This window comes from Balaenoptera borealis, assembly GCF_965194805.1.
Source record: "Balaenoptera borealis genome assembly, chromosome: X".
In the NCBI taxonomy this organism is placed as follows: domain Eukaryota; kingdom Metazoa; phylum Chordata; class Mammalia; order Artiodactyla; family Balaenopteridae; genus Balaenoptera; species Balaenoptera borealis.
This window is the reverse complement of record NC_138881.1, coordinates 70063094-70081454: the sequence shown is the minus strand read 5'-3', so window position 1 is coordinate 70081454 and position 18361 is coordinate 70063094. Positions and strand designations below refer to the sequence as shown.

Below are 18361 nucleotides of genomic sequence, written 5' to 3'. Positions count from 1 at the left end.
ATGGGTTGATTTGGAAGATTGTTTTCAAGTTGACCAAAAATGATTCTATCATTACTTAAGAGTAATGTTCCCACGATAGTATGTCGAAACTAAATCTATTAAATCAGTAGCATATGACGATGTAGCAGTAAGTTTTGACTCACAGATATATTATTTTGCACACAGGTAGCATTATGTACCTTTGGTGAATTATTAACTAAAATGTTTCATATACTTTTTTCCTGTATTTTCTTTTTGGCAGGAAAACGTTCACACATCAGGTATTTATTGAGCACGTGTCAGACACTGTGCCAACTGCTTTAAGAGCATTATATTAATCCTGAAAACAAAATGGGGGTTATCATGATAATATGTTTTGTTGTTGCACAGTGAGGTAAATGTGGGTGTTTGGAAGCTGGATCTGATGTTTCCAGGTAACCTCAGGATTCCCTTGGAACACATGTTCCTAAGGAACTGTTGGGCATTTGGTCTAGTTCTGTTGGCCAAACAGGGGAAGGGAACTGTGGATTTGAGTAGATGGACACAATATGCTAGGAGAATAGATGAATTCTAAATAAGACATGGTGGGGGGATACCAGTAAGATTGGAGGTAGCTAAGGTAAGGAGATCTCAGTATTCAGTGAGTAGTCTGGGGCACTGATGATATATCCAACAGTCTGTTTGATTTCCTGCAGTGTCTAGACTTTGGGAAATGTGGACTAAGGGATTATTTTCCCAGGCGTAAGGGGTCTGTATGGATATTAAGAGAGACATTATAACAACATAACTCTAGTGAAATAACTATCCCAAGAAAAATCAGCCATTTTAATATAAAGGGGAGTAAGGGTGGCTCATTGGCCTTGGTTAATAAAAGATTCCCAAGCTGAACAGATTAATCAGATGGCCAAGAATTGGGGCCAGAGGCTTATTCCCAGCAGAGTTAAAGCAAGATCTATGGTTTTCATAGAATTACCATCAACAGAGGATGCCCACTGTATGTAGTAGGGCACAGAACGTTAAGAAACCTGTAGCCACAAGGAAGAGTCCCAAAAGTTCAGTTCTCCAGTCCTTCAAAATTAGGGGACCAAAGGGCCAGGGTCACTTTTTCTGAACTGTCATTCTAGGTGTAAACCCATACATGAAAATTTTCACTCTTTGAAAATGTGTCTAATATAAGAAGGAGAATAAGGAGAGTGGTAGGTTGATGCATCACCAGATATTACATAATGAGGGAGATATCACAACTCTATGGTGACCACAATTAGAACAAGGGTAATGAGAGAAATTTCATTGCTGGGGATCATGGAGAGTACTGGCCTGGTCCAGAGTCTTGGAAGAGCCATCTATATCAGGTGTCATCTGTTTCACTTCTGGGTCAATTTCAGCTTTAGGTCTCCAACTGTTCCAGAGGCCCACTCAGGTGGAAACACCTTTTTAAAATGTGAAAAATGAATCCAAGAATCAGTGCTTTTAAGTTTAGCAGCACAGGGGTTGGTTAAAAGTACTATGATAGGGTCCTTTCCATCTGGGCTGTAAGGAGTCCTTTAAAAGATGTCTTTTCCAAAAACATAGTCCCCTGGTTGTAAATTGTGGTGGTCTATACCTTTGTCCCCTGAGAGCACAGTGTGAAAAGATTTTTCAACCAGGTGCGTATTTTTCTTTAGAGCCGTAATGAGACTTTGACAATAATGTAAAAGGTCTCCCTTGACTAGAAGTGGCTCATACAGTCCTGAGTCATGAATCATGGGTCTTCCAGTGATTATTTCAAATGGTGACAGTTTCTGTTTTCCAAAGGGTATAGATCTTCAGTTTAATAGAACTATGGGTAGCAATTTAAGCCAATGATGGCTGAAGGCCTTAGAGAGTTTTGCCAATTGAGTTTTGATTATGCCATTGGTCTTTCCACTAGACCAGAAGGTTGAAGATGATAGGCACAGCGGAAATGTAATACAGGCCAGATCACAAACAGCATTTAGAATTTTTCCAGTGAAGTGGGTACCTTTATCACTATGTAATTCCAAGGGAATTCCCCAAGTAGGAATAGTCCTTTCCAACAGTATTTTGTCTACTGCAAGGGCAGTTGCTCGTTTGTAAGGAAATGCTTCTAACCAATGGGAATACACGCAAACCATCACCAGAAAATATCTATATCCTTGAGAGTGAGGCAGCTGGATAGAATCCAGTTGCCAGACAGCAAAGGAACCAGGAGGCAAAGGAAGGTGGCCTTGAGAAGTATGAGTAGGTTTTTCTGCATTGTACTTAGGACAGATCTGACACCTCTGACATATTTCGGTTGCTACTGTGGGAAAAGGTTTCGAAAAGTATTGTTTTCCCCAGGCTTTCATTTTATCAGTTACCCAATGAGTCATTTCATATGTTAATCTTAACATGGTTTCTTGAGTGACTTCAGAAAGAGCAGGGCAACCATTTGGCCCATACCAAAGCCCAGTATGTTGATCAAATGTTCATCCTTCAGAAACCCACCTCTGTTCCTTAGCTGTAGCATGCAATTGCCCATCTCTGATAATACCCTTTAAATCTTGGTGTCCTTCCAAGTAGTAGGTAACATGGTGTGAATAGAATGACCAACAGGAGGAGTTTCCTTTATGGAGCCTGAATCTTGTAATGCTGCCACCTTAGTGGCTCTATCTGCTCATTGGTCCCCTTTCCTTCCTCAGTGTTGTCTTTGGAACATGCTAGGACCATTATTATTGTCAGTTGTTGTGAGCAAGATTGCATCCAGTAAGGCCTTAACAAAGGGGCTGCTTTAAATTTCATTTCCCCCTGAGGTCAGGAGACCTCTGTGTTTCCAAAGCATTCCAAAGTCATGAGCTACTCCAAAAGCATACCTGCTATCTGTGTAAATGTTAGCGTGTTTGCCAGAGCCCAGAGTGCAGGCATGAGTGAGTGCTTATAGTTCAGCTTGTTGGGCTGAAGAAGTAAAGGGCCAAGCATTAGATTCTATTAAAGTGAAGGGAATAGTAATAGCATACCCAGTTTTCACATGCCCATCGTCATTTCGTAAGTAGGGGTCATCGGAAAACTAAGAAGCATCGGAGTTGTCTAAAGGTGTTTCTTGTAAATCTGGATGTGGACTAGTCAAAAGATCAGTTGTGGTTATGCAGTCATGTGGGGTCTCATCTGTTGGTGATGGTAAGAGAATAGCAGTATTTAGGGAGTTACAATGAGACAAAGTGACATTTGGTGAGGAAAGCAATAAGATTTCGTAAGATGTCAGTCAGCTAGCAGATTGTGTTGTGTATAGTGTGAGTTCCTGAGTGCCTCAACAGAGTGAGAGACAAACACTTGTAAAGAAGACCCTATAACTGTTCTGTAGTCTGCAGAAGGGCAGCAGTGGCTGCTGTTGCTCAAAGGCAAGGTGGAAGTCCTTGAGTTACGGGTTCCAATTGTTGGCTATAATAGCCGATAGGCATGCTTTTGTCTCCGTGCGGCTGAACGAGCACTCCAAGGGTATTTCCACTAACTTCATAGTAGAAAGGGAAGAGAATAATTAGGGTTTCCTAAAGCAGGGCCTGTGGCCAACTGAGTTTTTAAAGTTTTAAAAGCTGACTCAGCCTCATGATTCTAAACAAGAGGATTGTGTCTCTTGTCCTTTAAAAGGGAATAAAAGGGTTTTGCATAAAAGGAGAAATTGGGAACCCAACTCCTATAATAGCCTGCTAGCCCAGGAAAGCCTCTCAACTGGCATTTGGTGACAGGAAGGGGAAACTGTGATATGCCTTGGATGTGTGTAGTATCCAGCATTAGCCCTTGAGGGGTAAACAAATGACTCAAGTATCCTACCTGGGTTTTGTTGACTTAAAGAAAGACACACAACATAAGAGTTGTGAGTTTAAATTTTATTCAAGGACCTTAATGAACACCTTTTTATATGCCCAGGAGACAGCCTCTCCATAGCTCTGAGGGAACTGCTCCACGGAGGTAGGGGAGAAGCCAGTATATATATGATTTTTTAGCTAGAGAATACGTGCAGGCAAGCATAATGCATCTTCCTAAAAGATTACTGCAAGTCACGAAGAACAGATATCTCAAGTTTGATTTTAGTGCTTCTCTATGTATGGGAAGATGCAAGAATCTGGGTTCATTAAAATTATTCCTGAGATATATATCTAACTACTTAAGGGGCCTGCTTGTCCAAAGCACACAGCATCCTGTTATTGTCTTAATTTCCTCTCAGACCGTGCTGTTGGTCAGTGACTGCTGTGGGTTGTGACTTAATCCTTGTAGAACTGGGTGGTGAGCAGAAACACTCTTTGATCTTCTTTGTTTATATCTCGAACAAATTGGAACTTAACCCTTGAGACCTTATGTTCTTTATGTGCTAGCTGAGTGGGAGGTGTAGGCTATCCTTGAGGCTTGCTTTCTCAGTGGGGGAAGCATAACAAAAGGTCATCACCATATTGGAGTAAAGTAGAGCCTCGGGCAAAATATAAATTGGCCAAGTCTTGTCTCAATATCTGTGAAAAATAAGTAGGGCTTTCTGTGTAGCTCTGAGGCATAACAGTCCAAGTAAATTGATGTCCTTCCCACATAAAGGCAAACAGGTACTGACTATCTGGGTGGACAGGAATGCTGAAGAAAGTACTACATAAATCTCTGACTGTAAAGAACTGTGTGTTTAGAGGGATTAACTTGAGAATGGTATGAGGGTTGGGGACCACAGGGTGACACGGTATGACTGTATTGTTTATAGCTTGAAGATCTTGAACAAAATGCCAACCTTGACCATGAGGCTTGCGTACGGGAAGAATTGATGTGTTGCAGGGACTGGGGCATGGGCTCATTAGGCCCTTCTGGAGGTGTGCCTCTACAGTGAGATAAATTCCTTACAGGGCCTCAAGCCTGAGAGGGTATCATCTGAGGTGAGGCAAAGGTTTATTAGGGTCTACCTGGATCTTAATTGGTGGTGCTGAATGAATGCATCCTATGTTATTTAAAGAGGTGCACCATAGATAGGAAGAACAGAATTTAGCAAATCCTTGTGATTGGGAGTTGACAAGACAGGAGCAAGGAGGGGATCTCAATATTAGGACTAGAGTTAGAAGTAGACCTTGAGGAGTCAAGGATTTGTAAGTGTATTTCCCCTTTTGGGGAAGAGGAAACATTAGGTTGTAATTTTTCCAGGAGGTCTCAGCCCAAAAGGTGTACATGAGCAGAAGGAGCAAGAAGGAACTGGTGAGTTCCCTAAAGAGAGCTTATCTTGAAAGACAAGGGGGCCACCATTTGTACTTTTTCTGTACTCTGAAGAAGGGGGGCCTTGAGGCTGGTGGGGTTCAAGACAGACAAAGTTGCTCCTGTGTCCATAAGAACAGTAATAGCTTTGGCTCCTATAAAAAGGTCCAGTTCTCCCAATGGGAGTACTGGGAAGACCCCGACACTTTCCTCAGAGCATCCCTATTCATGAGTGTACAAAAAGGAGGCACTTCTCAAATTTCTCAGAAAGTTCATGAAAAAAGTCAGAGCAAGGGGTCTCGGGCTGCTAATAGAACCTTCTTTTTAACTTTAGGCAATTCTTCCAGTGGCCAGTCTACTTACAATAGTGGTAGGCGCTTGGCTTCTGGAAGGGACCCTTATGGGAACTCTGGTCTTTCCATTGAAGTGGCCACTGAGCAGCAGCAGCCAGTTGATGCAGTTGCAAATTCATGATTTTAGTGGTCTTACATTTTTTTGTACATTTGATTGTTAGATAGCTGATTAGCCAAATTGACTAGATCAGGAGAGACCACTGTTTCCCAATTTGATTGTACCCATTTCATCAGCAGTCCAAGTTCCTCATCTAGTCCCCAACAAAGATTGAATTAAAGAGGGTTGAATATTGTTTACCCCAGCATGTAGTCTGGAGTTTTCCCAGAATACTAACTTTAGGTATGAATGATAATCATGAACAGTTTTATCAGGTCTTTGTGTAGTAGACTGAATTTTCCCCAGTCAGTGGGGTGTGGAAAAGCGTAAGGAATTGCTTCATGAAGGACTCGAGCCACCTGAGAAGCTGGTGCCATCACACTGATGTCCTTTCTGTGGATATCATCTAAAGGGTGAAGCCAGCTGGCAGTAGTTTGCAGTGTCTGGCTTGATTTTCTCCAGCTAAGATTCCTTTTAGTTGATACAAGTCAGAGAAGCCTGGATCATAGGTTTATATCACAAGGTTAAATTCTTCTGCAAAGCGGAGGGGGTCCTCAGTGACCTTGGGAAATTCCTTGGCTATGACTCATAATTCTGCAGGGGATGAAGGAAGGCCTGTAGTCTACCAGATAGCAAATGCCATCAGTGTTCAAAGTAGTGACAAAGGGAAAGGTTTTTATGGGAGGGCTGGGAGGTGGGGGTAAAGATTTTGGAGGAGGAATAGGAGAATCAGAAAGATAGAATGGCAGCTCAGCAAGTTTAGGATACATAGGAGCCAAAGGAGAAAGAGGGGAGGAAGAGGGCTCTTGAGCCTTTTCTGGAGTATTTAGATGAGAGCACAGATCTTTATTTGCAGCAGTGAGTTTGGAAACAGTATCCTGAAGTGAAGCAGTTTTAGATTTGCAAACCTTTTGGGTTTCATGAGCTCACTGAGAGGCTTCAATGTACTAATTGAAATAGGCTTCCCATTCTATTTGTTTAGTTTTGAACCCTTTAGCTCCTAATTGTGCACATAAAAAGACCAATTTTGAAATTTCAGAAGTTCCCCATTGTAGCCAGATGTTATCTCTGGTATACCATTGCCATTCATCTAGGTAAGCACAAGAGGCAGCACCGTACTTTTTGTACAGGTACCCAGCTGGAGTCCCAGATGGGCGAGAATCCTTCCCCAAAACAGTCTTAGACTGTGAACATCCCATTATAGTGCACTCACCAAAAGGGAGCAAGCCCTTAAGCGACTGACCAAACAAAAGACACCCAGAATAAGGGCCTGACTCTCAACCTAGGAGGGAGGTTTGGGACTGAGAGGACTTATTACCCAGATCCAACGCCACTGGGGAGACAACAGAGCACAAGGGGCTCATGCAAGTATCTTGCTCGAATCCACGGCAGCTTTGGAGATGGGAGGAAGACTGCTTTGGATCCCAATTCTGACACCAAAAATGTCAACCAAAAGGACCATGAACTGTAAAGAGGCAAAAAGACAGTTTATTTGAGGTCTTAGAATTGCAATTCGGGGATCACAGATTCTGGAGGAACCCAGAATAGTGTCCCACTGGAAGAAAATAACAGGTTTTTCTATAGGAAAAAGAGGGCAGTTAATATAGGCTTTCATAGGTTGTTTACCAAGAATTTGGATTGGAGGGTAAAATTGTTCTTTACATACAATTGGGTTTTGGAATGCATCTCATTCATTACTAGGGAAAGGTATGTTTTCTTTAGTCCAGAACAAATCCAGTTCTCAGCATTATTCTTTCCTTTTAGCAACACAGGAACTATTCAGCAGTTTTAATTTAGAGCATTCAGCAAAAGTCCAGCATGAACAGCAAACATGGAGGTCCTCAGGTCATATGTCATTCATTCCTGACATAGTTCTTTTCACAACTCATACCAGCTTTCCCAAAGTAACCTGGATGATATTTGTAAAAGTTGATCCTGTGTTGATGCATGCCACCAGCATTACCCTGGCCTCCTGGGTACTTCCGGTGTTTGCCAGTGCAGTCATGGCTATGGCTCACGTGACCCTTAAGTGTTTGGGTCTTCCTTAGTCTGGATGGCATGTCAGCAGCCAAGATCTGTGATCAGTGATCTTTGATGTTACTGCTACAATTCACTGAAGGCTCAGATGATGGTTAGAAGTTTTTAGCAATAAACTATTTTTAAATTAAGGTATGTACATTGTTTTTTAAGACACAATGCTATTGCATGCTTAATAGACTACAGTATAGTGTAAACATAACTTTTATATGCATTGGGAAACCAAAACATTTGTGTGACTTGCTTTATTGCAATAATCTCTTTGTTGTGGTAGTCTGGAATTGAACCTGCAATATTTCTGAGGTATGCCTATATACAGACAAAGACCTTTGTTTTAGGCAGATGTGGACCCACCTCCAAATTTAGATCTGATTTGCTGTAGCTATTTAAATGAAGTGAAAATAATTGAAGAACTCTTGTTTCTAAATCTGTCAGCAGCTAACCTGGAAACATGAAGCTTATTTGAGAGAGAAAATTTTCTTTATATGTGAACTTCTTAAACATTTTTAACATTAGGTACTATATAAATATAGGACTTTTGTCTACTGGGTGGAATTTGGGGATCCTGGAGACTACTTGAAAGTTTATAATACTATCAAATTTGTTGTGAATACTGGTGTCCTATGTATGTTTTGTTAATGATTTACATCACCCATACTTCTCACTTACCTTGTACCTTGTTCTTCCTTGCTTGTTTATCTCTCTACTTCTTTCTTCAGTATATCTGTCAACACCAAGTCATGAGCTTCTTGAGTTTGACACTGAGAAACAGATGTATGCTTAATAGTGTTAGCATGGCCAGATTGCAGTCTTTTTACAAAACTCTGTGCACTTATGTGTTCATTTTCCCACACCACCTCCAATTCTAAGGATCTGAAGGGAAAATATTTTTTCTCAGTTTAATTTTCCATGATGAGCTGCTTTTGTCATTAGCAGTAAGAAAATGATAGTTTTGGGGTGACCTATATGATTTTCTGAGATCAGGTGAGTACTTTGACTCAGCTTAGTATTTCTATTTGTCCAGAATCTTATAAAGTGATCTATTTAATTATTTTCTGAGAGGATGAAAATAATTTAAAAGAATTCTCCACTAGGCTCTGATATGAGAGGGTGTTCACTTGGGTTTGAGTATTTGAGTAAATTATTACTGTCTTTATAATTGTTGATAAGCTTTTCAGAATCTTATGTAGGAAATTTTTTCTTCCCTATTTGGCACTTAATTGGCAGAAACAGCCTATCTGCTTGTTTTTTCAAATTATAAATTTTATTTTTGAAATAAAGGTTTATCGTCCCAGAGAATTCTGAAAATGTTTTTGTTTTCATGCAGGTAAAAATGACTTAATTTATAGTAAATATCACTGAATACTGAGGTCCTTTATAGGAATGAATATTCTTAGGCTTCATGCTAAATTAATCATAAGATGATATGAATTGGAAGTAACCAGTAACTGAGGTAACAGAGGAAAGCAGTATTACCTTTTTCTACGGATAATCCTGAGAGCCATTTTGTAGTAAAATTTCAGTTATCAGTATTCTGTCTTAATATTGGTTTGTGGACTCTCTTGCTGAATGTGCCTTTTCCTATATGCTAGTGATGAATTCATTACCGTGTTTTTTTTTCATCCCGCATAGTCTATATGTGCTTTTGAGTTAAGATGATAAATAATGGTGCTGTTTATCGAAATCGGGAACCCTGGAGGAAAGCAGATTTATGTGTGTGTGGGGGGGAGATCACTAATTTGTTTTTGTATTGGTTATTTTTGAGACATGTGAGATGAGCAAGTGGAAATGTCAAGTAGGCAGTTCGTTATATGGATCAGGAGCTCAGAAGAGTAGTGTCTGAGTAAATGTGAGTCATGTCAGTAAATTAGCTATCTGGAGAAAGAATGAGGAGCAAGATGAGAAGGTGAGCCAAGTCCATTTCCTGAGGATCTACAATGTTTCAAGGATACTGAAAAGAGCAAAGAAATTGGAGTAAAAGAAAATTAAAGTATGGTATCACAAAAATGCAAATAGAAGAGAGTGGTTGGTCAACTGTGACATGCTACAACAAGGTCAAGTAAGATAAGGACATCATGGGTGATGAACCATCATTTATTTGGTTCTTGTTGAGATTTTAGAAGAAAGATGCTAGTCAAGTAAATAATGCAGGGTAAATTACTCTTTAATAAGTTAATTTTAAAATTTACGTACAGTAAAATTCACTCTTTTTTATGTAAGGTTCTGAGCTTGGACAAATACGTAGAGTTGTGTAACCACCACCACAATCAAGGTATAGATTAGTCCCATCATTCCCCCCGCCACCCCCTGCAATTCCCATTGGTGCCTACCCCTGGGCCTAACCTCTGACAACTGCTAATCCCTTCTCCATGCCTTATAGTTTTACCTTTTCCAGAATGTCCTATAAATGGAATCATACAGTATGTAGCCTTTTGAGGCTGATTTTTCCCATTTACTATATAATGTATTTGAGATTCACCCATGTTGTTGAATATATCAATAGATCATTCCTTTTCATTGCTGGATAGTATTCTCCCTTCCTCTCTCCCCTTCCCCTGGAAACCGGTGATATGAATTCTTTCCCTATAGCATTTTTTCAGTGTCATATACATATAATCATACAATATTTAGCCTTTTGGGTTTCGATTCTTTGTCAGTACAATGCATTTAAAATTTATCCATGTTGTTACAAGTATCAATAATCTTTTCCTTTTTATTGATGAGTAGTATTCTATTCTTTCTCCACTTTGAAGGACATCTGGAATGTTTCCAAAAAAGTTATGAACAAAGCTGCTATACACATTCATGTATAGAGATTTTTGTGTTAACGTAAGTTTCCATTTATCTCAGGTAAATATTCTCCTACTGGTTTCTGACCTCCATGATTTCTCATAAGAAGTCTGCAGTTATTTAAGTTGATGTCTATGTAATGTGTTTTTCTTTCATTACTTTCAAAACTTCTTCCTTTTTTCTTCTGATTTAGAGTAGTTTATTTCAGGTATGTTTTGAGGTGGCTTTCTTTAATTTTATACTTTTTGGGTTTCACTGAGCTTCTTAAAACTGTAAATTTATATTTTTCACCAAATTTGGGAAATTCTCAGCCTTTTAAAAAAAAATAGCTTTATTGAAACATAATTCACATACCACATAATTCAGCCATTTAAAATGGACAACCTTGTGTATACTTAGTATACAGTATTCACAAATATGTACAACTATCACCACAGTCAATTTTAGAACTTCTTTGTCACATCAAATAGAAAGCTTTTACTATAGTTTTAGCTATCACCCCCATCTCCTCATCCCCCAGCCCTAAGGAACCACTGATTTACTTTCTGTCTCTACAGACTTTCCTCTTAACATTTTATGTGAATTGAATTGCCATTATTTATTTAATTTTTTCTGTATTACTGTTTTCTTTTTCTGTGATGTTAATGATATAGATTTTAGATCTTCTGATATTGTTCCACATGTCTCTAAGACTCTGTTCATTTGCTTTTAATCATTTTCACTCTCTTCTTCATATTGGTTAATTTCTATTGATCTGTTTTCATTTATTATTTCCTCTGCCATCTCCAGTCTTTTATTGAGCCCATCCAGTATTTTAAAAATATTTCATACATTGTAATTTTTAGTTTTAAAGTTATTTACATTTGATTTTTTTATAGTTTCTTTTTCTCTGCCTATAACTTTTAATCTTCCCATTCAAGTGTGTTTATTTTCACCCAAAAGAGCATAGTTATAATAGCTGCTTAAAGTCCTTGTTAGCTGTTTCAACATTGGAGTTGTCCTGGAATTGATACCTGCTGATTTTGATTGTTTCAGCAAGCAGTCTGTGTGGTTAGGTTCAGACTCCCAAGTTTTATCTCTCCCTCTCTGGATGATGGTTCCAATGTTAAATATGTTTTCAGAGTGTTTGGGTCAGCACCCTGCATTTGCCACTTAGTGCCTGTGCTAAGTCAGTGGTTTAGTCTGAGACTTGAGCAGTGATTGATATTGCAGTTCCATTTTCAAATCCTTTGTTAGACTTCTTTGGTTTTATTCCACACATGTGCAGTTTGCTGTTGAGGCCAGGACTGTGTCTGTTCATACACAGAATTAGGGAATATCCTTTTCCCATTTGATCTCCTCCATGATTTCCTCTACGGATTCTCCAGTTGACATGGACCTTTTATTCTTGTTCCTCTGACCAGAAATTTGAATTTCTCTCATAGTCTTAGCCTTTCATGCTGTTACATAGCTTTGCACTGTTGGGGCTGCCTGTTGGGGTGAAGTGAAGGAGAGAGTGAAAAAAACAACAACAGGGATTACCCCCATACTATTCTTATATGAGCCTCTTTTTCTGGTTCCTCTGACCAGAGAGAGAGGTCTTCTCATGAATGAGGCTTGCCTTGGAGCAGGAATGGCAGTCAAAAAAGGGAAAAAAAGTGGGAAAGAAAGAAAAATTAGGGTTCTCCTTAGTGCTCACCAGCTCAAAAGTGTGTCTTTTTCTGGTCCTCTGTTTAGAAAGTGGGATTTCTCTTGGAAATTTTGTTCATACAGGCGTTCCATGACTCAGTCTCTCCTTGGGTCAAAATCAAGAGATAAAGGTGAAAAGTAAACCCAAGAAACTCACCAGAGTACTAGTTACTATTCAAATTTTGATTTCCCTTCCTAATCTGCTTGCTATTATTTAGTTTTCAGAGTCCTCAGGTAGTTGCTTTTTGTGTTTTGTCCAAAGTTTTTAGTTAATAATCAGAGGAGAGATAGTCTTATTCCATCTTGGCTGTCACCAGAAGCTCTATTTAATTTACTTTTTTCTTCTCTCTTTCTTTTTTAATATTTTTAAAATTTTCTGTGGATTCATAAATAGACAGTGGTAAAATTTATTTTTTAGACCATCTTGCTGTTGCTTAATTTTCAAACATCTTAGATCAGTGGTTGGCAGACTTTTTCTGTAAAGGGCCAAATAGTAAATATTTTAGGCTTTACAGGCATAGGTTCTCTGTCAACTGTTCAACTCTGCTGTTGAAGTGAGAAAGCAGCCATAGATAATATGGAAACAAATGGATGTGTCTGTGTTCCAGTAAAATATTATTTATAAAAACAGCGGGCCAGATTTGGCCCATGGGCTACAGCTTGCAGACCCTTGATCTAAGTTCTCTATGCTTACTCCTTCCTGAAGTATTGCTTGAAGAGTATTATTACCCACTAAGCTTTGTATTTTGAAATAATTTTGTTTCCATGGCCATTTATATTTTTCTCCTATAGTTTATTATTTCTTCTGTAGAGTAACTCAAATTTTAATTGAACTGATCGAAAGGAAAGGAATTCACAACAGTGCAATTATATGAAACTCTTCCCATCCTAATTTGCTTTGAATATATCCTCACAATAAATTTCCTCTGTGGTATTTTTCCTGTCTCATAAATATTTGGTTCGGGACAGTCCTAGTGAATGTATACATGTCATATGTTTAGTGTATGTTCATTCACCATAGCAAAGCTTTAAACAATATGAAATGAAATACACAGCTCTGAAATTCAAGGATTTTCAAAGACAATCTGGAAATCATATTAATAATGTTCCTTTTTTAAGTACCTTCTATGTGTCCTTTGTCCTTTTGTGTTTCAGTAAGTGTGGATCTTGTTAAATTGTGAAGGGCAGTGCCTAGGGTTATATTTTTCTTAGTTACTACTCTTGTTCTATTACTCTTGAACTTCAGTTTTTGAACAATATTTTTCAGGTGAATGGTCTTAAAATGGTTGATGAGCCAATGGAAGAGGGAGAAGCAGATTCTTGCCAAGTAAGTACTCATGTTAACTTATTAAGCTACATTTTTAGACTATAAGGAAAGAGAATAATATGAAAGGAGAAAATCTTCTGTCAATTAAATAAATGTATTTAGGTAAGTTAATAAGCAAATCCAATTATTAATAAAACGGCAACAGTTCAAAATATAGGCCAGATTTTCTTGCCAGAAATTCTTATCCATAAAGTTTTTTTTTAACAACTTTATTGGGGCATAATTTGCATGCCATGAAATTTACCCATTTTAAGTGTAATGGATGAAGTTTTTATTACCAGTATATGAGTAACTGGATTATTTAAATATAGAATCCTCTGAATTAAATAAAACTGGCTTCAACTTTAGGGTAGAAAGGAGATCTAACGAGAAAATATTTAACTAAAAGGATAAATTGAGGTCATTTAAAATCTATTTCCTGGCTTTCAAAAAGGACTGCATGTAAATTATTTCAGAAATTTCTAACTGGTTTAAAAGACTGCTTAGCTATTAGGCAGGCCATTCTATGCAAGGCCTGTAATCCTAGTCTCCCGTTTTACAAGGTCTAGTTATACAGAAGAGAGTTCTTAAGATTTTAGGGAGGGTCTGACTAAAGTAGACATCCCCATCGATGTTGTTATTTTGATTATCATTTCTATAGATATTTTCATAGAATTGTAGATTTTGTTTAAACCTGGAAGGAGCCTCAGAGATAGTATTCTATAATACTTTCATTGTATATATAAGTCTACTGAGACCTGTAGAGGTTATTATGATTTATACTAGGCCATAAAACTAACAAGTAGCAGAATCAAGGCTTAATGACCCGGTGTGCCTCATGTTAGGTCAGTTGTGTATTGTGTAGATGCAAAGAAGTGGAAAATAAGGAAAGCACTGTTCTTTTCTTATTTAGCTGTGGATAAAATCATCCTTCATGTCTTTATTTTCCCCCCGAAACCTGTTAAAGTGAATTTTTCTCAGATAGGAACCAGCAGAGAGATTAAAATTGGGTTTGTCCAATACTCTCCCTTGAAATGTCCTATGTAAAAATCAACTTTCTCTGCAGATACTGATGTTGTAACAGTAATCTCAGTTCTGATTAACAAGATGGGATGTAAAATGTTGTCATTTTAGCTTTTGTAATTTACATAATAGCTTTTATGTTAATTTTGAATGTAATTAAATGTAAACTTCTATCAAAATCATCTAGAGCTTTATCTGCAGATCATATGCGCTAAGGCATAGTAATATTTATGTTGCTAGTTTATAAACGATAGAGCGTAAGGAAATACAAAGGCAATGGGGAAGTGTGTATTTCAGTATTAATAAATTAACAGGGAAATACCATGCCCCACAGCACAGGAGGAAAAAAAAATGTGTGTGTGTATGTATGTATGTGTACATGTGTAGCCAATGTAAACACATAGACATATACATAGGGTTATTGTTAAATATTTACTTTTCTAACTTTAATAAAAAAAAATGATGGTACAAATGAACTTATTTACAAAACAGAGTCACAGATGTAGAAAACACACTTATGGTTACCAAAGGGGAAGGGGGGAGGGATAAATTGGGAGATTGGGATTGACATATACACACTACTATATATAAAATAGATAACTAATAAGACCCTACTCTATAGCACAGGGAACTCTACTCAATGCTCTGTAATGACCTATATGGGAAAAGAATCTAAAAAGTAGTAGATGTATGTATATGTATAACTGATTCACTTTGCTGTACAGCAGAAACTAACACAGCATTGCAAATCAACTATACTCCAATAAAAATTAATCTTAAAAAATGAGCCAAGAAGTACAGTTTTAATGGAAAGACAGTAAAAATATAGTGCTCGATGTTAATGTGATTTACATTAGGCAGTTAACTTCAGTGGCTAGAAAGGGGAATCTAAAGTTTCGCAGAATAAGGAACCTAGAATCACTTCCAAGGATTTGATTTAATTTGTGGCCTGAGTTATTGGGACTTAAAGCATTATGTATTTCTGCTGTGTGAGAGTTCAGATATTCATTTTGTGTCAGTTAAATGATCTGGGTGATAAGAAACACTAACCATATAAATTTTATTTTATTTTTTAACTTTTTTGCCTTGCCTTGCCTGGCTCCTGAGTCTAGCCCACAACTGATCACAGGGCCATGGGAATACTTGGTGCTGCGTGGATTGGATTTGACCAAAATCCTGGGTAGAGAACAGGGGAAAAGTGGGTTCCCAAAGGAAATTCTGGGAGCTGTTTTACCAGATGAGAGATGCTCCCTACTCTCTGTGAGTGAGGCAAGACAGAGAAAGCACTGGACTGAGAGGAGGCCTGGGTTCCCATTCTGGTTCTGCTGTGGACTCACTGTGTGACCTTGAACAAGTTACTTATTAACTTCTCTGGGCCTGGCTGTAAAATGAGGGGGTGAGGTGGGATGCTGTCTAAGGGACCTTCCAGCATCAACAACCTTACCACTCGGGGGCCTTTCCCATCTGTTTAGTCCATCTGTTTTCTTGTGCCTCTAGATTCTAGTAGTAAGAATCCTTAGAAAACGCGGTGGGATTTTTGTAGGGACAGTTTCGGAGAGTAGGGCTAAGTTTGGGATCTGTAGCAGGGCTAGAGAGGCTTAATTTTCCACATGAAGGACTGGGTTCATGGGAGAATTTGAGGCCTGAGCAAATGGCCAGGGACTACTAAGATTTAGGGCTTGTCTGCCACTGGGGTTAAACCTCACCCTGTGCCTGGTGTCAGGGATTAGTGTGTGGCCAGAGTTAGGGTCATTGTGAGCGTTGGGGTCATTTATTTTTTTTTAATTTTCGAATTTTATTTTATTTATTTTTTTATACAGCAGGTCCTTATTACTCATCAATTTTATACACATCAGTGTATACATGTCAATCCCAATCGCCCAATTCATCACACCCCCACCCCCACCCCCCTGCCGCTTTCCCCCTTTGGTGTCCATACGTTTGTTCTCAACATCTATGTCTCAATTTCTGCCCTGCAAACTGGTTCATCTGTACCATTTTTCTAGGTTCCACATATATGTGTTAATATATGATATTTGTTTTTCTCTTTCTGACTTGCTTCACTCTGTATGACAGTCTCTAGATCCATCCACGTCTCAACAAATCACCCAATTTCGTTCTTTTTTATGGCTGAGTAATATTCCATTGTATATATGTACCACATCTTCTTTATCCATTTGTCTGTCAATGGGCATTTAGGTTGCTTCCATGACTTGGCTATCGTAAATAGTGCTGCAATGAACATTGGGGTGCATGTGTCTTTTTGAATTATGGTTTTCTCTAGGTATATGCCCAGTAGTGGGATTGCTGGATCATATGGTAATTCTATTTTTAGTTTTTTAAGGAACCTACATACTGTTCTCCGTAGTGGCTGTATCAATTTACATTCCCACCAACAGTGCAAGAGGGTTCCCTTTTCTCCACACCCTCTCCAGCATTTACTGTTTGTAGATTTTGATGATGGCCATTCTGACCAGTGTGAGGTGATACCTCATTGTAGTTTTGATTTGCATTTCTCTAATAATTAGTGATGTTGAGCAGCTTTTCATGTGCTTCTTGGCCATCTGTATGTCTTCTTTGGAGAAATATCTATTTACATTTCTGCCCATTTTTGGATTGAGTTTTTGATTTTTTACTGTTGAGCTGCATGAGCTGTTTATATATTTTGGAGATTAATCCTTTGTCCGTTCATTTGTTTGCAAATATTTTCTCCCATTTTGAGGGTTGTCTTTTCATCTTGTTTATGGTTTCCTTTGCTGTGCAAAAGCTTTGAAGTTCCATTAGATCCCATTTGTTTATTTTTGTTTTTATTTCCATTACTGTAGGAGGTGGATCAAAAAAGATCTTGCTGTGATTTATGTCAGAGAGTGTTCTTCCTATGTTTTCCTCTAAGAGTTTTATATTGTCTGGTCTTATATTTAGGTCTCTAATCCATTTTGAGTTTATTTTTGTGTATGGTGTTAGGGAGTGTTCTAATTTCATACTTTTACATGTACCTGTCCAGTTTTCCCAGCACCACTTATTGAAGAGACTGTCTTTTCTCCATTGTATATCCTTGCCTCCTTTGTCATAGATTAGTTGACCATAGGTGTGTGGGTTTACCTCTGGCCTTTCTATCTTGTTCCATTGATCTATATTTCTGTTTTTGTGCCCGTACCATATTGTCTTGATTACTGTAGCTTTGTAGTATAGTCTGAAGTCAGGGAGTCTGATTCCTCCAGCTCCATTTTTTTCCCTCAAGACTGTTTTGGCTATTCGGGGTCTTCTGTGTCTCCATACAAATTTTAAGATTTTTTGTTCTAGTTCCGTAAAAAATGCCTTTGGTAATTTGATAGGAATTGCATTGAATCTGTAGATTTCTTTGGGTAGTATAGTCATTTTCACAATATTGATTCTTCCAATCCAAGAACATGGTATATCTCTCCGCCTGTTGGTATCATCTTTAATTTCTTTCATCAGTGTCTTATAGTTTTCTGCATACAGGTCTTTTGTCTCCCTAGGTAGGTTTATTCCTAGGTATTTTATTCTTTTTGTTGCTATGGTAAATGGGAGTGTTTCCTTAATTTCTCTTTCAGATTTTTCATCATTGGTGTATAGGAATGCAAGAGATTTCTGTGCATTAATTTTGTATCCTGCAACTTTACCAAATTCATTGATTAGCTCTAGTAGTTTTCTGGTGGCAGTTTTAGGATTCTCTATGTATAGTATCATGTCATCTGCAAACAGTGACAGCTTTACTTCTTTTCCAATTTGTATTCCTTTTATTTCTTTTTCTTCTCTGATTGCTGTGGCTAGAACTTCCAAAACTATGTTGAATAATAGTGGCGAGAGTGGACATCCTTGTCTTGTTTCTGATCTTAGAGGAAATGCTTTCAGTTTTTCACCACTGAGAATGATGTTTGCTGTGGGTTTTTC

The 18361-nt window shown here is 38.2% G+C and overlaps 1 protein-coding gene across 16 annotated transcripts in view; it reads left to right on the top strand.

The window, feature by feature from the left end:
• RPS6KA6 (ribosomal protein S6 kinase A6) overlaps window positions 1–18361 on the top strand; it is a 203782-nt gene that overhangs the window by 72193 nt on the left and 113228 nt on the right. For 13 of the 16 annotated variants that reach the window (XR_014239569.1, XM_082377129.1, XM_082377142.1 and 10 more), the window contains one exon: window positions 13385–13444. Coding sequence is in view for 15 of the 16 variants with exons in the window: in XM_082377142.1 (XP_082233268.1) it covers window positions 13385–13444 (60 nt within the window). In the remaining variant the exon portion in view is untranslated. Of the gene's footprint in view, window positions 1–10412; window positions 10489–13363; window positions 13445–18361 lie in introns of all 16 variants that reach the window. The other 3 variants (XM_082377130.1, XM_082377134.1, XM_082377141.1) reach the window with 2 other exon arrangements.